Source organism: Hylaeus volcanicus, chromosome 5 (assembly GCF_026283585.1).
Source record: "Hylaeus volcanicus isolate JK05 chromosome 5, UHH_iyHylVolc1.0_haploid, whole genome shotgun sequence".
Lineage (NCBI taxonomy): Eukaryota > Metazoa > Arthropoda > Insecta > Hymenoptera > Colletidae > Hylaeus > Hylaeus volcanicus.
The window spans coordinates 26,797,649-26,818,573 of record NC_071980.1 but is presented as its reverse complement, the minus strand read 5'-3'; the positions used below and the strand labels follow the sequence as shown (position 1 = coordinate 26,818,573).

Here is a 20,925-nt window from a genome sequence, read left to right as displayed (position 1 = left end):
TACCTAAGTTCCTCGCTGTACATTGTTATTCTGTCGACAATACATGTGAAAATTCATCAAAATCGATGTGTCCTCTTTTGTAACGATCCATTTCCTTGAATACCATTTTCCAAACTGACGTCGACACATTCAAATCAACGAATTTGCTGGCAGAACAAAAGTCTTCCAATGTTAAATATCCTTTACAAGTTTCATCCAATAGAGCGAACAAGGTCTCTTTATTAACGTGCGAATCATTGGCAGGACACTTTCGAAATATCCAACGTTCGAATTCCTTCCGAGAGATTCTATCGGTGGTTTGAAACATTTGTTTCATTTCTGCCTAAAAAAAATACACGCCACCAGAAACAGAATTAAGTCATTAAAAATTCGAATAGTATTTGTCTTTAAATATCGAGGCCTTGACCTTCGCAAACGTTACCTTGTCCGGGCAATAACCGAAAACAGCCGTCGTCGCTATTTTACACTGCTGTTTAGTCAACGATCCTGCTGACTCCGTGTCGACGCGGTCGAAAGCCTGCGGTTTGCAAAAAGAAAATTCTTATGTTTTGCAACTTCATTCGTCCCCGTGTCGGTTTACCTCTTTGGCGCGGTTCTTGTAGACGCTCGGCGTCATCTCATTCTCCCGAGGACGCATCGTGCTGCAAGGAAACTTCCTTGAGCGACTTCCATATTAAGTGATTCGATGAAAGCAACGCGTAGACTCGTCGCGCAACGCGAGGCATACGGTGCATCGCTCTTTCACGCGAGGATCTCGACCGACGCGTATTATATCGCAATTAAAGCGGGATCCACCTTTCAGGCGGGCCGGTGTTTTGTAATATTCATCGCAGAGCCAATTAACGTCGCCGCGAAACACGCATGTATACGCGTGTCTTTTTCGTGGCTGTGTGTAGGGAATGACATAACGTCTGCTGTATCCGGCATTCAACCGTCGCATTTTCGCAACCTCTGTCATCGTTCCGAGCTGCTGAAAACTAATGAGCCGTAACCCCGGCCGATTTTGCGTCTCGTTTTTTAATTACCCGTCATTTAAGCTCCATTCAGTCCTTTTCTTTTTCCCTATACGCATCAAAGGAGAAGCGATATTATTTTTCACACGGATTCGCTCGACGCGAGATGGCGAGGAGCGTTTCGTATCGTTAACGACGTTCGTTTCGCGTGATCGTCTGTCGCGTTTTTCTTCTCAACGATGACGATTTAACGAAATTAACCTTACCATAGTCGTACGAACGGTTTCGTATCGGAATTTCGTTGATCGGATCGAGCGCTCCGATGCCGGAGGTCCATGTAACGCGTCCAAGGCAAACTAGACGATGGATCGACACCAGATTTGCGATCTTCTCTTATCGATGACGCGACGATCGGAAGGTCTTCGCGTGTACGTATTCGCATACTTTCTCAACGATATCAAGAATCGAGTCTCCTCGGAATCGCGTCTCGTCTCTTGGGTTCCCTTCTCTCGCGAACGCGGCGAATTAAATAATTTCCATAACGTCACGTCTGGTCGCGATTCTCACGGCGACGCGACGCAGCAGATGGTGATCTAGCGTCGGCGTGGCTCTGTTTTTTCCTTTCTTCGTCGCGTTTGTAGAAGCGCTGAGAAGCCGCCTTTGGAACATGTGTGCTTCCAGAGCAAATCACTGGCAATCTCGACCGAAAAGTAAAGATTTACGGTCATCGGCCGAGAACCCACAAAAAAAAGAAAGAAGGATTCAAAATCGAGATTAACGTCAACGGTTCGACTCAGCGATACACGAGGAAATAATAAACGCTCGCATGGATCGAAGCCGGTGGGATTTTTTCCGGTTTCGACGATCGCCCGGTAAAACTATTCGAAAATATTCTCGAGTGTCATTCCAGGGATGAGGAATTTCTCGAGTGTCGCGCGGTTCGGGTAGGAATATTTTCTTTCAAAAGGGCGGATTAAACGCGCGCCGTGGAATATTTGAAATTTCATCTTGGATGTAGCTCGTCTCGTGACATAGGCGGTACGCGTAGTCCTCCGCTCTTGCGCGTCTCGGTTGGCACTCGAGGCTTGAAGCACAGTCACTGCTATGGGGGGACTTGCCGGCTACCCCAAAAGTGCACCTATCAAGGGCTGGTTCAACGAGCGTGCAACTCTAGAGACCCTTGCTATCGCGGAGACTGCGCTCTCGCTCTTTCGAATCTAGCTCGCATTTATTATTGAACTCGGACGCGATTCTGATGAGCAAACGCGGCCAAAACGAATCAGAGTTGAAAATATCTCCGGTGAAAATGTAACGTACACGCGTGTTAACGTAAAATCGACGATCGCGAAATAGAATGTGTCGCTCGGACGAGCCACGCTTAAACGTTGAATCTTATCGAGTTTACTTAACGTTACCTCGAGTTGCTATCAAACTACACGATATCGTAAAACTCGAGATACGCGATCGCGACAGTTATGCGTACTTCTGTTTTACACCGAACGCAACAGCGGTCTCTGTGCCGGTGAAGGGTGTCTAGGCTTTCGCTCACCCTTGAAAGTACGCAGAAAATATGCCAATGTTGTTTGAACGAGGGGTTCCGAGGTGGATAAAGGAGCTAGGCGGCAGCGCATGATTGCCAGAGAACACTATGAAAAAAATGTTAACCAGCGATCGCACGCCCCCGATGAAACCTCGGTCGAGATTGTTAATCGCGGTCTTTAAACATCGAGAGCGACTTCGCTTACAATTAGCAGCAGACGTCGCGAAGACCGCGTTAAAGGAAAGGCGAAACGATTTCTCGAACGGAGAGAAACGCGATCGTTGGACACGGTGAAATGGGTGAATTGTTCGCGAGACGTCGTGCGAGAGGCTGATTACACGGCAACGGGTCATATATTTGCATTAGCCCGCAGAGTCGCCATAATTCATTACGTTCGCAATTCTCTTTCGTCAGCTGGACAGAGCTCGTTCGTCGCATAAATCACAATTTGCCCTACTGCGCGCAGGTGGACACCAACGTTGGCGTTGACTGGTGTCCTGAACACATGGGATCGCGCACCCGTAAAGTAAAAAACCGAAATGATAGAGCGTGGCGGATTTAATTGACTCTGACGTTGTATCATCATACTTGGTTAATTACGGGAGCGTAATAACGATCGCTCGACTTTTCATCGAACACTGCACACCCTCGTCGACGAACATCGTACTCGGCTTGCCGTGAAACATCGATCCCTTTACGGTTGATCGAGGAACCGATGAATACCGACTGTCGTTGAGGACTGCTTCGGCCTTGTTACCAAGTTTCGTCCCTTTCGTAATTTTGACCGATGGCGAGTGATGCGTCAAATGTAAGTACCAAGAACGGCTTGTCGATACCTAATCGCGTCGGTCCCATTGCTAGAGGATATAGTTACGTTGGCATAACGGCGGCTGCGTTTGCGGAACAATGTCCCCGCGGTATTACTAGAAATAAGAAAAGAGCGGAATAGACGTGTCACCAGACGAGCGTAACGTTTCTCATATTTCCATTAGGTAAGCCAAGACACAGGTGGATAACAGATATAACGCGCGCGAGCTACGGCTTTTACCGTGATTAGTGCACGGTGCAGTGGGAAGGTTCGTATGGTGCAAAGGTGCGTGCGAGAACGTGTTCCTCGCATATCGTCACGTGTATAGTAAAAAACGCGTTTGCGATATTACACGCGTATAGTACTAGGGATTTCGTACTCTGGTTCGTTCGTATTGGGTACCTCCCTCGGGATAGAGAGGGAGAGAGGAGGGGTGGAGACCATCGCGGATCTCTCAAGTGTCTTCTCTTCCTTCCCTTATCGTCTCTTTTTAATTCGTAGTTCGTCATCGGTAACTGGCGTCGATAATAAAAATCGAGCAAACCATGTAAATTTTCAATTCCAACCATTTGAATTTCGCTTTCTACGAACGTGACGTTAAAGAATATAAGACAGTCGATATTTGATGCTTTGAGACTCGACGACCCTCTCGAGTTGAAGTCGGGTATCGTCGTACTCATCGTTCAGTGTACGTTCTTAATAACGTTCGCATCTCTGAATGGGTCTGGGAGGGATGGCGAATCCGCGCGGTCTGTTTTTCACGCGTAAAACCCTTATCGCCTGTCGCATAAGTACTACTGTACTTTCGAAAAATAAAAGGAAAAGGAAACGCAACGTCTGAATTTCCACGGAGGATCGTCGAGACGAGGATTCGGTGAGACCTTCTATACGCGCACAGATGACACGACCTGCGCGCATTATACGGTCTGTCGCGACGAGGAATAGCAGATACGCGAAGGTGGCGGGTCTTCTGCATTTACTTTCCGTTCCGTAGAATCATTACTACGTACCGAGCTAACCGAACCGTACGGGCGCCTGTTGATGGCAACCGTTGACGCGTTAAAGGGGCGAGGAGATAAGTTTTTTTTTTTTTTCGCGAATTATGAAGGCGCTCATTCATTACGCGCTCCGTAATTGACGAGTTGCACGAAGGAGGATGGAGAGCTGATATCAACAACGCTCTCTTCCCGTCGAGATGCTATCTCGCGTTGGCAATGTTATTTCGTCTTTTTTTCTTTTTTTTTTCATTTTTTAAGTATCACCACGGCAAGCCGTTAGCGATGAACGGATTACGCGCGACGAGTGAAAAATCTGGAGGAAGCGAACGTTGCGATGTCGGCGCCGTTAAATCGAGAAGAGCGCATCGACGCGGCAAACGTCAGGAGAAAGCCGGATTCGATTTCGTTAATTCATTACCATAGAATATCCGGGGAGGTATGCTTTGTTCGTTCGACAATATAATAATTTAGCGCGGCACTATTGAGCGAGGCTCGCGATTGGCTCGACCCGGCTTGCACAATTGGCTTCCACCTGATGCGAAATAGATGCAACTCCGAGTGGATGGAGTCCGTTCCGTACCACACCAAATGCGGCGCAATAGTAATTGGATTTCTCTCTATATAGGATAGCCGCATATACGGTCAGCAATAAAGAAGCGACGAGTATATTACTCGGGTAATAAAAAGAAATGTAACGTGGCCACTCGCGGATCGAACGTAAAGGAATCTTTGAAAAACGAACAGAAACCGTAAGTTCGTGGTTGGGATTCGCTGGATGCAATTGAATTTCGTAACGGGCAATGTAATCAGGTAATGGTCCGCTAAGTTATCAAAATTCGATCTACTATACAGCTCACCGGGAGAAGCATAAATTTCTTCTTCGTTAAGTGAATCGATTTTAACGACATGACGTTGTTTACCAGAACGTTTACGAGTTTCGGTTTCACCCCATTATCCTCGGTTCCATACTTTGACAGGTTTCGTTTCGTGCATTGATTACAATCACCACGCTTCAATGTTATCCCTTTACCTAGCGGGACCACTAATTAAAAGCTGGGCAAAAGTCGATCGATCTTGCGCGCAACGATCTTGAAACAGTATATCCGTTTCCTCGATTCCTCGTACTAGCAACGCGTTCGGTGGTCCCCGGCGTCGATAGGGGCTTCTTTCTCTAGCGAACACACTTGTTCGTTTACGGAATACCCTCTCGCGTTTCTCCTCCTTTTAATCTCTCCTGCTCGCCTCTAGTATCCGGTTTCACCTCGTCGTCTTCTCTCCCCTTTCCGGCGAGCTTGGCTGTTAAACGAGAGCTGACAAAAACACGTGTAACTTTCAATTGGCTGAGCAGTTGCTCCGAGATTCTCCAACGGGGATCGTTAATTGGGTTAAATAAATTCGGTCGAACACCATCTGTGTACACAGCGGGACGGTATACGTCTTCGCGTGGATCCATACGAGGGTACGGGACACGCGTCCATGGTCGAGCGTGGTAAGACGAACCCTCGGACGCGTTGGTGTTGTTCCAAAGGGTTGAAATTGAACGCGGGACTCTCGTTCGAGAATTCGATAAACGAACTGCCCCGAAAATTGATTTACCGAGGTCGGAGCGCAGCGAGCAGATCGCGGAGTTCCGGGGGAGGTCTGCTAACTTTCTTTCGAGAAGGATCGAAAAATAAAAAATATACGAAACAAATTTATATTAAGACCATTCTATTATGACGTGTATCGAGTCTACTCTATTCGCCATAGAATAATAAGTGGCTTATAAATATTTAAAGGCGTCGCGGTTAGTTGGCGGCTCGTGCTCGCAACGTCATTTCAATTCCTGTTAATGCAACGAGACTCGCATTAAAACCTCCTCGATATCGGGAACGGCAACAGACCGTTACTGTACCCAGATTGAAAAAGAGGTAACGACCGAAGGGGTGCGAGGAGTGTTCGAGGCGGGCGAGCGACCGTCTGCGTCTGTCTGGCTGCCGGAGTTTCCGCTCGGAACCAAGGACTCCCCACTTTTTAATGGAATAAAGAGTCGGAGAAAGTACCGTTTCCTCTCCCCCAGGGAAACTCGCTTGTAAACGATATTATTACGAGGTCGTGTTAAAATATTGCGACGACCTCGTGGCGGCGGAGGATGTTTCATTTAGTTCGACGATCCAGAAAAGAGGGATGTTTCGGCCCTCCGAACGAGGGCCATCCTCCTCTCTTGCCAGCCACCCGTACGCGGCGCGGGCGTCTGCATTTATAAAAAGCAATACACACAGGAGAGGCGAGGTCGGAAAATGCGCGCTCGTAATATCGCGGAAGAGAGACAGCTCGCGATCGTTTAATATATTTCATGTATGGTACAACGAATTCATTTCGCGGAGTGCAAACTTTCGTGTCTTGCGTTCGCTTTATTTAGCGTTAAAAGTAATGGTTGTCGCCGTGGCACCGTGCAACCACCTTGAACCAACCATCGTCGATGGTGCATATCTAGACGTAACCATTCGAGGAATCGCGTAACGTTTCGCGTTGCCCTCAGGCGCTGTAGCATGCGTGTACGCAGGGGTTTAGCGATCCCGAGGTACCCGAGCTATAAGGGGGCTAGCAGGTCCCCACAGATACGAGAGCCAACAAAAAATACCGCAAACAGCATCAAAACAATGCAGGGGTCGTGTAAGACAAAGTAACGACAAGAAGAATGGAAATATTATTTAAGAAGAATTTTTAGTGTAACGATAGGTTACACATTTTTATAAATAACGGAACGGAACGCTTCATTTTTTTATCAAAATTTTTGCGAGTTGTCGAGTCGACATCGCCGCAAATCAGGTGTTTTACCGTTGCTAGGAGGCAACGGTCATTTTCGACGTGAAAAATGTAATCAATCCAGAAGCGACCGTGGGTTAACGGCAACTTATCTTGGATCCCGAGGCTTACCCTTTCGAGAGATGTCCACGGGGAACAAGAAAACGATCCGAAAAGCGAAGAAAGTCAACGAAAAGGATAAGCGTATGGCGCAGCTAGAAAAAGAGATCGCTCGATTGGAAAACGAAAATAATAAACTGAAACGCGACAGTGCCGAATACGAGAATCGACTGGCTGCTTACAGTGGTACGACACGTTTTGGTAGCGATTTTCCTACGTTGAATCGCGTGCTGCAACCCGTGGAGAATAAGCACGTTTCACTAAAGTCCGAGAAGAATTTTACGAATAGCCCGCGTACGGACAGCGTCGAGACCAACGAGATTCGTAAGAGGAAATTTCACGCGAGGACGATGAAGAGTTTCAAGCGGACGGACGCGAGGAAGTGACGGGGAAGTTTCTTGTTCTCCGTGGACTAGCGTACAAAATTCCACGCAGACATTCGGGTTAGGTTGACAGTTTCGAGACCATCTTATCGAACGCAACTCTCGAAAGGGGACAAATTCAAGTGACAAGCATTCGGCCATCAAACTTCCTAACCATGTATCGGATTTAGTTGAAATAAATTTTCGGTTATCGAAACAACGAGGGCTATGCCAACGCATGTGGATGCATGTCCGACGAAGCAGGTAGTAAAGAAATTCGTTCAGAGCGTGCCGTGTCCTCAGGCGAAGCCTAAGAAGAAGCAAGGGGTACCATGTCCGGCGATGGAATGTAAGAAGCCTCCGAAGTACACGGAGGAAGTGTCGTGTCCAACAACGGAACGTAAAACGGCACCGAAATGCGTTCGACAAACGGTGTGCCAGCGAAATGGAAAGGACAAGACTCCGAGGCAAGGGCAGAAAGTATTCTGTCCTGGAAAGGAATTCAAAAGAACGGTCAAGGGATGCCCGAAATGCGAAAACAATCGAATAGAACACCTGGAATGCGAAGTAGGTTTTCAAATGTAACTATTACGTTCTGATGAAACCACCAATCGAAAATACGTTAAAATAGAATAATCGATGGTCTGGCTCGGCATGATCGTGTACCGTTCAACGAAGACAAAATGTGTTCTCAGGTGTACCAGCTGCGAAGAGAAATGGAGCGCATGAAACAGGAGCGGAAGTCCGCCGAAAAAGCGGTTCAGAAGGCCATTCTTCGTGGCGCGCGAGCCCTCGGCGGAAGATTTAAACCTATCGTTCCGGGCTCGATCGAGAAACTTTTGGATAGTTGCTGCAGCGATTCGTCTTCTACGTCGACGTCGGCTTCGGTCTCGTACTGTGGAGCAAAATCGGAGCATCTGCCGTGCGGGCATAAAGCGCCGAAGAAGGAGGACTCGCATATCTGCTGCCAGGCGTCTTGCGCTCGTTAACGTACTCGAACAAATTTCATTTCCCCGATAAAGCTAGACGGAACGCTGGATACTCAATATCGATTGTGACTAATTATTTTCCCGGGCACGATGAAAGAAAATAACCCACAAATAAAATTATCGCGATACTGTTGTCGGTTCCAGACGGTTTTATCGCGCGGTAATAATTTCCTACGTAACGCGTTAATTAATAAACCGGGGTAAGAGCAACGGGTGAACTCTCGTCGTCGATTTAATTACACGTAACACCGTACCTAACGCCGACACACGCGGCAGCGTACACTACTAGCGTAGAATATCGCGCACGCGTTACCCGTTGCGTCAAAATGGCATCGTCGACACTGATAATCCTCCTTCGCACGGAACCTGAGCCACTCGACTTACCGGAAATGCTAACTAAAAATAATTAAAGAAACAATAATAAAGATCTCTATTTGCCGGTCTCGAGATCGCTTGTGTTTAGACGCAACAAAAGTGAAAGGAACGTTTCGTTGCCAGTGAAAATCAATTGGGGAAGCTTCGACGAATCGACTTTTCGTTTAGCCTCGGTACTCGAACGTTGGAACGATACGGTAAATATGAAGGTCGCATCAATGGTAACGGGACACTTTACCGTACAATTATATCGGGGTAATGATGCTACCAAAACAACAATGAAACGTTATATCAGGGCTCGCGAATCGGAGTAATCGTCCGTTGTTTATCTCCAGCGATGCAGCGCGCTCGTATTTGTCAGCGGTGATTGTCGATGATGAGCTTCGATATTCAATCCGTAAATGCGTTGATGGACTGCCGCGGCCGGGATCATCGTACGCGTTCGATTCCGAGCCTGTTTCCAATGGTCATGCTCGAAAAAGTATAAACAAACGGAAGCTTGTTAGCGCTACAAAATTTTAACAAAAATACGTTGTTGCGTAAAAATGGGATGAAAAGATCGCGTCAATCCGTATCCCGTAAAATTTCCGATCAACGCTTTCAATAGCGAGGTGGAAACAAAAACAATATCGACGAATCGTTAATCCGTTGAATACGAAAAAAACATTCGTTTGCTCCCTTCTCTAGAGACGAGACACGATTTTCGCGGTAGTGTATAAACCATAAAATTGACTCTCTATTTGAGCAAACAATCGGGGGTGCGGTCGATAAGATCCGTTTTGTGTTAGTTGACCAGAACGGAGACCGTAAAACCTGTCGTGGTTGCGGTCGTGGAAGGCCGTATTGTAAATTGATAGCGATAAAATCTACTCATCTCTCGGTTTATTCGGCGAGCCGAGTGTGCCGGTTCTCCCGTGGCATTATGCAGCGTGCGCCAGCGAAATGGCAAGATTATTTTAAGGCGTATCTCGGCCTTATGCGATTTCGCGTGCCTCCTCTCCACGATCTTCTGCTTCTCTCGTCTCGGGGTTTTCACGTTTACCAAAGGGGGTATATAAGTTAGGCTATCTATCGTTGGAAGCAGGGGTACGCTCTGGTCAGCGAGCAAGCACGCCAAACAAGTAAGCAAGCTAGAAAGAAAGAAGCGTGTCTGCTGATGGTTCCTTTGCGATATCGTTCTTGGCAAATATTAGGTGGTTCCGTCGACTGGAAGACGGTCCAATGTTTTCATTTAATATCCTGTGAATGTCGAGCGGACTCGCAACCGGCATTCAAGAAAAAGATTGCGAGCGTCATTTCCCGTGACTAGTGAGCGATGTCGTCTTTGAGATAAAGCGCTCTGAAGATCTGCCGTGCACGACCAACGGACAGACGCGTCCTACGGAGTTCAAGGGGTCGTTACTTACTTCTGCTACTTTTTAACCGCGGACAGAGCGGCTAAGTCAATGCTTCGTGCAGTTTCCGCTTCTTCTTTGCTTATTATTACGATCCTCGTACGTGGACTTTCCGTACAGATAATGTGCACGATAACGCAGCGTACGTGAACGTTGAGCAAAAAATAATCCGCGATTACGATCGTCGAGCAGTTTAATAAAGTCGAACTCGCGTTTGAAAACAAGCGTCTCAAGTGACACGCTGGAAGTCGAAACTCTGCGGAAGATACGTATGTAGTACACCGAGCGATAAGAGTAATAATAAAATGAAAAAAAAAATGTGATAATTATCACATCGGTTGCACGCCGAGTCGGTTTATTACCGAGTATTTATCGGGTCGGATGAACTTTTTATTCGAAACGCGATGGGTCTACTCGTTCGTCTGTTCGTATCATTTTAATAATCAACTATTAACAGACTTCGTCTCGCTTTGTCAGCTCTCCTCCCTCGTAGCATCGATGATCGGACTCTTCCACCCGCGTACACCCCCCAGCGGTAGAATTCCGCTTTGAAGCAAACGGTTGGCGATTGTATTATAAAACTTTATCGCGAAAGAGAAACCAGGAATTATTACAAACCCGGTTCATCCCGCCATGTGATTTCCTTTAGACGGTATTATTCTCGGGATAACGTATTCCGATGAGCTCGCGTTTCAACCACTTCCCTCCGGCTTTCAGCCTTACTGAAAATATTTTCATCGTTAACGAGGTACCGATTCCGCATCGATCGATCCTTTTGACGTTTTCACGCGATAGCGTAAAGCGCATTTAACGGGGCCACGCGGTAGTAGACACACCGAGGTTCGATGTGGTTGCTTTGATGCGCGACTGGAATTCATAGCATTTGATCTGAATTAGACCGCTTTCTGGCACAGTACCATTCAATTTCTCTCGTTGCCATTCATCGGAGCTTGCAAACGCGTTACGTTCGCTGATAAGGGACCTCGAGGTAAACTTCAATTAGCGATATCATTCGGATGGTCGTTGGTAATTTATTGTTTCGAACAGTAGCGGAGCTAGATGTATCGGAGCCTATAGCCGATTCATCTATCGGTCGATTTATTCGAACAAAGTCGTTCGGAAGGTGCATGGCTCGTGCACGGAACAGTTGAGAGGAAATGACAAATTCGCATTTACGAGGGTGTAACGTCTGAAGACACGCCTGTTGGCCGTGCGCCAGCCGTCACAGCTGCATATTCAGGTATCAGGGGCCGATCGCGATAACGTTTCGCTATTCGCTAAACACCGCGAGCGAGTTAATTAAGCGTCTGTTCGTTTTCCACTACTTTCCTTCTCTCAAAACTTTCGTACGCCGCAACTTTTCTCTTCGTCTCGGCGACTTTCACGCGATTCGCGTAGCAGGCACGGGGATCGAATTGTGCGCTGCCCGATGAACGAATCAGTGGGAACATTGATCCCTGTCGACGAGAAAGTTTCAAAACCTTTTTGTCGTGACTAAATGAAAATATCGGTCGCTTGGTTAGTCCTATCGTTCGTTCATCGTCGAAATGAACTCTATTTTTTCTTATTAGCAACGTTGACCACCGCGGTCGATCCGATCCTCGACCGGTGATGGCGGGCCCCTCGACGCTTGGACTTAAATTTCAACGATAATCATTTCCTTTAACATGGAGAAGCATTCCACCTGTTCTGGACTTTATTGTCATCCTGCTCGTATTTCCCTCGCGCGAGTAATACGAATTGTCGTCCGCGCACGCGGCCAGCGGTAGATTATCGTCGACGGCGCAGCAATTCTTGCGGTCTGACACGGTGTAATATTTCAACGCCGCCTTGACAATATTTTTCACCGTTCTCCGAGCACAGTGGTGGGCATATCACGAGAGTAGAAAATATCAGTGGATGACTGTTGCCTTATGTGTCGTCCTGACATGATTGCTGGAAGATCGCGATAGCGTCGCGCGGCACACTGAACTTCCTTTCGTAAGCGAAACGTCAACGCTAACCGTTGCTACTTTTCTGAAAAACTTGCGACCGTACCTTACAGTTTCGCTTGACATTAGATTCTCGAAATTGCAGATCACGTTCCGCAAACAACGTCAAACACGTAGAAAGGTAATGAAAATTCGTCGAGTTGTTGCGAAACATTAACGACTCGGTACAACCGTCGTCGCGAACGATGTACAATGGCATGCCGCGGTACAATGGTTAAGAATCACCAATTAAGATGTTTTAGACACGCGAACGTAGCTGAATCGCAGTCGCTCGTACGCGAGATACGTATGGCAGGAGGCGCAAGAAACGTCATACTGCGTTCTCGATTGTGCGAGGCGCGAGGGGATCTTTCTTTCAGGTTTCGCGAGAAAGGAGAAAAACGAAAGAAAAACGACGACCCTTGCAAGAACGGAAAAGCCATCAGCACTGATAAATAAAATGTTAGCGCTGCACCGTCGCACCGACTGTCTGCTCTGGCGCGTATTCTTATTAAACGCGCCCGTATACGTATATATACGTACACTTGAACCCCCTGCTTTTCGCCTGGGGTGCGTCACGGGGTGCATGGACGATATGGCTCGGTGAGGCAGGCACACGTATAGATCCAGCCACCCTGACTCTCACTCCTGCTACTACCGCTACCGCTCCTACCAGTGAAACGCATGCACTCCAACCAAACAAAGGCGACCTGTGCCACCCTTACCCCTTTCCACCCTCATCTGGCAGCTTTGTGCTGCTCTTACGTAATACTCCGACTTATGCCTACCTATACTAGGTTGATCGAGCTTACACGACCCCGTGAACACATAACCCCGTGGAGCGTTATGGAAATTCTGGAAACGAACTCTATTCGATTTTACGGGGCGACATTGCTGGCTTCATCGGGACGAGATTAGGAGGGATGGTTCTATCTCGTTACGGCATCGAACAAATCTAGACGCGGGACATTGCGCGAGAGAACATCCGGTCTCCAAGGAGATGAGTTTTATTTTTTTTTTTTTCTTTCGCTTTACAGCTGCCATTTCACTTTAGAAAGTTTTGAGTAAACCGCAGGTCGCTCGGACGGAGCTGAATGTTGGCGTTAAAAGGCAACGCGGTTTTTTCCAACGAATGCGAATGCATGTATGCCGACGACGACGACTTTGCTAGTTTCACAATACCGCCCTTGTTCGCGACGAAGGAGTTCGCGTTTCGTGGACGACGCTCTCTTTCAGACGTCGCGTCGTCGCGAAAAACAACGCGGAACGCTTTCTTCTTTTCCAGGGAATTGCGTCGGCGGACGCCTCCGACGTATCGTTTGCACCTTCAATAATGCGTCGCGATGCCCAGCCAGTCGTATATTCTCGCCACATCTTCTTCTTTCGCGCCATTATTCCGCTCGGGACAAAAAATTTTGCCGACAGATTTTCTTCATTGTATATACCTCGAATAATTGTTGTTCGCTAGGAGTAAAGTGTGCCGACGTTCGCAATAGAATCGGCAGTTTAAAGAAGGAAAAATACAAAGACCGACAGTTCTCTAATTCCAAAGTCCAATTTTTTTTTTTCCAATAGAAAGTCATTTTCTTCTTGAAATTGGAAATTATCATACGCGGATTCGTGTCGATATCTGCGTCAATTAGGCCGAGTTTTGAACGGGAGAATGGAAATTATCGTCATTAATGACAGGCTGAAAGGTGCACGGCACTGGCATTCGTTTCAACCCGCAGTCTCCTCGACGCGCCGCGCCGCGACGTCGCGCGCGTAAAAATACCAAGAAATCGTGATACAGCGGAGCGGGTTTGCCGCGTTTATTATGCGGAATGCCGGGAGAACCAAGTGGCACATAATTTTTGCGAGAAAGAAGCTCGACTTACTCGCGAGGATTGAACCGTTCGTCTTTCAGACTCCTTCCCGTGCACGCTCTTCAGAAACAGCCTCTATCGCGAACGCGTGACTAGGGAATATTTAGTTTTCTATTCGAGTTTAGAAATTCGTTCAGATTTTCTATCCGAGCTGTAAGAGACAGTTTCGTCCTTAGCTTCGTGGGCACAGAGTTTCGTTCACGCCACGGAACGGCAAAGGTAGAGGATGACGACTGGACAATTCCCCGTAACGAAACTTGTTTAAACGTGCCGTGACTCGATGCACGAACGCGCGAATGTGTCGTGCACGCAAACCACGCGTCAAGGAGGAAACGTTTGATACAGGTACGACGAAAGATCGAAGAATCATCGTTGCGGTTCGCTCGAGTCTTACGAGTGAATTCGCGAGAAATGGTCGTTCTTGTTTAAGTGACGATAAATTTAAGAAATATACCCATCCTGTTTTTAACAATCCCGTATCCTTTAGCCGGTTCTATGTAGCTCAACACCACTCCGACTATGGCTTTTTACATTGCGGTGAAGAAAAAACGCCGCGATACTCTGCCGGCCGTAAACACGAGAAAATTATCGTAAGCTCGTGTAAAAGGTGGCGGGAGGCAATGTAATACCGGAGTTCTCGTTGTTTACACCCTTTGGGCCTCTGGCGCGAACGGTGGAAAGTACGACGGTAACATAAAGTGGCGTCGTCTGTTCGTTAGCCGTACAGAAAATTTTCAATTACTTTCTTACTTCGTCGACGGCGTAACTTCTCGGTCGCGTATCGATGCACCGAAGTTTTTGCATTAAGCTGGCTACGCTAAAAGCGTTTCTCTCATTCGTAGATGGTCACAGGGTTCGCGAGAGTTTAATAGTTTCGAAAATAAATATGAAAGCCAGGCATATTTACGTATGCATGATCGTGAATCGAGAAACATTTCTTTCGTTCGCAGATCGTTTCGAATATCGAACGAGCGCGCTCGTTTAACATCGATGAGTCGAGGGTGTGGATCGTCCGAAAATCGATTGCGTGGGCAGAAAATGAGATCGCGGTACCAGCTGATCGTGTACCCGACGTACAATGTTGCACGCACTCGTTGTCAGTGGGAGAAAAAGACAGAGGGTAAAACAATAGCCAGGAGGAGCAGGGAGGGGTGAGACGTGGCCATAGAAAGCAGAATAAAGGTGCCAGGTAATGTGATATATGGGATCGATTTGAATCCGGCGTTTAAGCCGCGAGCCATAATTCAATCTCAATCGTTTTCTTCTCGGTTCTCCTTCGTCTATCTGTTCTTTCTACTTCGCCGGTTCCCTCTTTCTCTTGCTCGCCCATGTAGTATCCCCCGAAGGCACGTTCGATACTCGATATATGTATACATACTTTGGTTGTACATCCGAGCTACTCTCGTACTCCTCGATCGTGTATCGTATAATATATACGCATATCGCGAATCGTTGACTCCTTAAAGTCTCGTTCGCACCGCTCTTACGAAGATGGAGATGTGTCGTACCCAAGGTTTTCATCCCTGGATCATAAGAAAATATATACCAGACACTCCTCAAACGAAGACGAAAATCGAATATGATGTGTTTCAATTAATATAATATCGCAATCCTCAAATTAAAGCATAAATTAAAGTAAAGTCGTAACTAATATAGAAATTAACATCGGATTCGTGGAAGGGGTTGCAACGAGAAGATGCACGTTTGGAGTTGCGTTACACGCTTGGCGACGCTCGAGCCTCGTATCGCACACGCATTCGCTTTTATGCAGGAATGTACGTGTAAGAACGCGTGTCGAGTTGTCTGGGTTGGGTTACACAAGAGACGAAGAGCCGACGGCATTAAGAGAGGGACTCCGAGGGTAGTCTGTCAGGGTATCGAAATAAGGTAATTAATATTAACGCGGAAGTATACCGATGAAACGCGACATTCGGACAGATTTGATTCCACTGATTTTATAATAATACTCGCGAACATTCCGATCGTCTATGGCATTTCGTTTATCACGTGTTCTTTAACGGAACGTTTCATCGGCAACGGAATTCAAATGTACTCCGTTTTAAATTCAATACACATTTATGCACTCGTGCACACGATCTACGCAAGAAGGGCTGCGCGGGGCTTTTAATAAGCGGAAAAATTACAATCGAGATGCCTCGATGAACGCGAGTCGTGGAGAAAACACCCAACTGTCGCGCGATTCCACCGGGTCGCCGTTGTAATCAAGCTAATAATGAGCGAGGCAAAAGAACGAAACCTCTCTCGTTCCGTATTTACAGACGTGATCGTCCCCAAGGACGATATCCAGGTACGTGTACTGTCGTGGCGGCGTAACGATTTCAAAATTCTGATTAAGGTGAACGAGTCGCGCGGATGAATTCGAAAAATCAACTCGACTCGGCGAGCACTGGGCAATTTGGAGCCAGAGAGAACCAATACAAGGACGAACCCTCGGCCTCGGTCGGAAGGGAGGAAGCAAGCCTGAGAGAAACAAGGATCGAGAAAGGGACATGGGGTCCTGTGCACGTTTGCGTCTACAGAAGAAGACGAAGAGGTCTGAGTGGGGGGCAACGAAACGGGAACCGCGCGGGCAGTGCACGCGCAGACGCCGGGACGCGCGCATCTCGTGTGCATTCGCGCTCTTCCAACGCCGCAGGAGGAGCCCGCGAAATCTCGATTATCGCGGCACTGTGCAACGTGCTTCGCGACCGTCATCACGACCAATACACCGCCGCTACGGTTACGTGTGTAATTAGTTCCGATTCGTTGATCGTTTCCTCCGAAACTCTCTACAGCGACGATGACACGAAGAATGATTTACGAGAGTAGTCGTTCAATGGCTACACCACGAATAACGTACATATTCTCATCCGATCATCGATGTTCAATCGTGCCAGCCACGATTAGTGTTTAGGTGGGACACTATACGAAAGCAGTTGCTAGCTTTTTTCCACCGGTGACTCCGAAATTCGTCTAAAATTGTCGCAGAACCTAGACGATCATAAGTAACGAAGTCGATGCCTGCCAACGTAAACGACGACTCGAACACGAGTGCAACTGCAGCGACGTAAAATTATCAGCTGTGATTGCCGATAATCGACAAACGATAATCGACGAACTTCCCGACCCTTGGGAGCGCGGCAATCGCGTTGCGAGGTTAGTTAACTAATTGTCTCGTCATTGACGAATTTGTAAAGTCGTAATGTTCGAACAGTTACTGAAATTCTGTAAACATCGTCATCGCGATTGGTTTTTGCCGCAAGTGAGGGGTAAAACAAGCCGAAGAAGTATCGTGCGCGCATTCCAACGAAGGACGTTCCAGTATACGATTCGGCGTATCGGTGAATTGATACCTTCAGAGAAATCGCCCGCGAATATTCGGTGGTGAAATATATCGTAGGCCGTCGTGTTCCGTGGCCGGCTTTGCCCACGTGTTTTACGTAGCACGTTGCACCGAAAGTCGAGTTACGTTATTTCGGGCGCGTGCAATCGTGGCGAGTGAATAATACCGCGAGTGTCACGGCGAACGTCCTCCTCGAATAGTTGGCCGTGTCGAAAATTGTCGCCGAGTAGAAAGTCGGGGCCGAAGGAATTTCGTGGAATCGACGATCGCGAATTCGAGAATACGCCGGTGGAACCGGTTATATCGTCGTTCCGTGCCACGGCAAAGGGCCAACCCGATAGAAGGGAGTAATCTGCGGGAAATATTAACGAGCGTTTGGTATTTCGACGATCCTCTGTCGGTTTCGCGCGGCAATGATGAACAAACAGGGCGCAACAGGAATTTGACGGTAGTGATTACAGTGTGACAGCGAAGTGCAAGCGAATAGGTGCATCGAACGTCGAACGACGGTTGCTTCGTTACTGACAACGACGATGCATCGATCAGCGACGTTTCTTCTCAACGAATAGCTGCATCGTTATCAGCGGCTGGTGAGTAACTCTTCGATCTATCGATCATCGACCGATTTTAACTCATTTGTTTATCAAACCGATATTATTCACGATAATATTATATATCCACGTACCGAACTCCGAAAAACGCATCGAAGAAGTGAATAACGCGAAACGATATAGATATCATTAGATTTCTATTGACAAAAATGAATACATTTTTGACGAAGGGAGGTTCGTGCAATATTTTATTTTATTTTTCAAATTTTATACGACGTGTTTTTTCGATGCACTTTTAAAACCACAACCCCGCGAGGACCACTTGGTAACAACAGTCGAAACGATGGTTAAATATGGACCGAATCGAAACTCGAGACACCGCCAAGCGGAAGTAAATCAATTAAAAGTATCGCAGAAAGTATTTCAACTGTTGCGTCGGCGTCGGCGTCGGCTCGTTCTACGAAAGAATCGAGCAGACACTCGATGATGTCTTTGAAAGTGCAGCCAGTCGGTAAGTGTATCGTGAGTGGTGCATCCGTTGGTTCGTTCTCGTACGTTATCTTCCACACTCGTCTTTCCTCATTCACCGTATCTGTTTCTCTGTTCCTCTGTGTCCCCTCTGCCCTTCGATCGGTCGTCGTTTTTCCTTCTCAGGAGGGACCCGCTGAGTAGCGAGAATTAATGTGGAGTGCGCAAGGGATTTCGAACCAGTAGCTATTTCCGCTATTGTCGCGCTCCCGTGCGGCCGCACTCTCTGTCCCCTCGTCGGTCTCTCCGCGGTTGTTCCATATCTCGAACGCGATTTTTACAGGGAGATACATCGAGAACAATACCAGTAGGGCGGCGGTTAATATCCAAGTATGTAATTATTCGATGACAGAGACAATAAAGCGAACGGCTGGGAACTGCAAACGAACAAAAACACCGCGAGGGAAATCCGGTCGTTAAGCAAGTTGTCGATGGTGTACGCGAACTCTCTCCTCCCCAAGGAAAAATCTTACTCTAATTTCAACGAGGTGCCACCTCTTAGTCCCCATTGGCTGTCTCAGCTCGTTTTCGTGAGACTTCTTTCTCGAAAGTAACGAGCAGAGAGCCGTCTATGGGTGCGCGAGATTCTGTCTAGGTGGAAATTTAGAAAGAATAAAAAGATGGTTGGAAAGTTTTGAAAAATGTAGCGTTTTAAATTTGTATAGAACGGCGTTTAATTTCTTGGTTTGTGTACTTCTCTCGCTCGTGCGATGAGAAGTACAAGTACCAAAAAACGGTATAATTGAGGTGCCAATTCGGGTAACAATTTATCTAAGAACGCGCCTGTGTGTATGTACGCACGTGTGAATTTCACTGATGGGAGGAGGCTCGAGACGAAACGGAGACGACTCGTCTTGTAGTCGCTTCCTCCAGCCCGTCGAGAGATAAGTGCATGAGAGATGAGAGGGCAAGAAAAACAGAATTCCCTCTTCGCGCCTTCGCATCCAGACAAAGTGCATATTTTCAAAGAGGACCGGCCAGACGCGTCCTGGAATTAGAATTTTTACGTCCTTTTCTGCAAACCGAGTTCCCAACGGAGTTACCGAGGGAAATAACACGATGTGATTTCGCTTTGAAATAGTTTACTGTTTCGTCAAATTAAGGAACTTTAATACGACTATAATTGAACTGTTGGTCGCATAAATAGTTAATTGTAAGTTCGAAGGGCGAATGCGCGATCGTTGAACCAAACGCAGAGAGACGGGGGTGTTCTTTCGTCCTGCCCGCGCTCCAACTCCATTACGTGTAAAACAATATTAGTTCGGTCGCGTCAATGGCACGGGTGTTTATAAATAATTACCGTGGCCGAGAGGGAGCTCGGTGACGCGTTCTAATAGCGAAAGAGAGACCAACGATCGAATAACATTCGGCGGAGCAGGTAGACGAGTAGAGGGAAGATCGCTAGAGAGGGACGGAGAATTAGACGACGAGGAGGGTGGCAGGGAGTTTCATTTTGAACGAGAAGCATTCTCTGGGCTCGTCCAGCTCGATCTAAACGGGCAATATTAGCTATTGACTTTGGCTCATGGGGTTTATCGATGGTCGGCTAAGCGATGGCGTTGGTTCGAGCCATTTGGTACAGGATATTTCGACCCTGTCTCGGCCAGCCGATTGGTCGTTTACAAGCAAGCTAAACGCACGCTGATTTTCCCGTGTAGAAAGCAGTGCCCGACGACGAGAGCAACTTCTCGCTAGCCGTGTCACTTTTACCCCTCCGAGATTCGATATGGTGTTACGATCGTCGCTACAGCTGTCGACCTGTCTCGGGTTCACGATCCGTGCGCCGCTCCGCCGATGTTCGTGACCTATCCACAAAGCTTCCCGTTGGGGTTCACGGACGCTCGTAAAACTTGGAGCCGTGGGTAGGTGCGCGTATGCGTTTTCATGCTCTTGCTCCTAGCAGTTTGTCTCTTTCGAATGGCATCTGGTATAAATGGAGGTTTCCTTCCGAACAGACTTTTGTCCCGAGTTTCGTATTCACCTCGGCACCCCCGGTAATACTTAACTGCGCACGATCCGGAGAAAAGATTTCGATAAAGTCTTGGCTATACTCTTTTCATTTATCTATTTAGATGTGGACGGACTCGACGGCTAAAATTGTGAGCGACAGACGTGGGAATAGACTCGACTAGGGCGCAGTGATTCCGATACAGTGGACCCATATCGAAGACGCGATACGGTGTACGTTCATTGTGTAACTTTTCGAATATAACAGGTTCGTGGATATGGATTCCCTCGTAACATATCTAAATTTTCTCCGGGCTCTATTCAATGTCCGTCACAATGGCCACAGAAAGGCAGGGCAGGAATCAGAGAGTAGAATAATTTTAGGTTGGCCCGTT

At 47.4% G+C, this 20,925-nt stretch overlaps 3 protein-coding genes across 3 annotated transcripts in view; 2 read left to right on the top strand and 1 right to left on the bottom strand.

Annotated features, from left to right (window-relative positions):
- Positions 1-19: 19 nt before the first annotated feature.
- On the bottom strand, positions 20-18,305 carry LOC128877255 (EF-hand calcium-binding domain-containing protein 11-like). The gene is made up of 5 exons (XM_054124408.1): positions 18,190-18,305; positions 1,220-1,651; positions 581-641; positions 422-517; positions 20-322 (listed from the first exon to the last, which is right to left on the bottom strand). The coding sequence occupies exons 2-5, from the start codon at positions 1,393-1,395 to the stop codon at positions 26-28; spliced, it is 630 nt and encodes a 209-aa protein (XP_053980383.1). The 5' UTR covers positions 1,396-1,651; positions 18,190-18,305; the 3' UTR covers positions 20-25.
- LOC128877528 (uncharacterized) lies at positions 7,797-8,557 on the top strand. Its single transcript, XM_054124906.1, has 2 exons — positions 7,797-8,135; positions 8,264-8,557. Exons 1-2 carry the CDS (start codon positions 7,797-7,799, stop codon positions 8,555-8,557), a joined length of 633 nt encoding a protein of 210 aa, XP_053980881.1.
- The window catches only part of LOC128877240 (uncharacterized), a 259,027-nt gene continuing 254,901 nt past the window's right edge, over positions 16,800-20,925 (top strand). The window contains exon 1 of the mRNA XM_054124383.1: positions 16,800-18,094. The gene's annotated coding sequence lies outside the window, so the exon portion shown is untranslated. The remainder of the gene's footprint in view (positions 18,095-20,925) is intronic.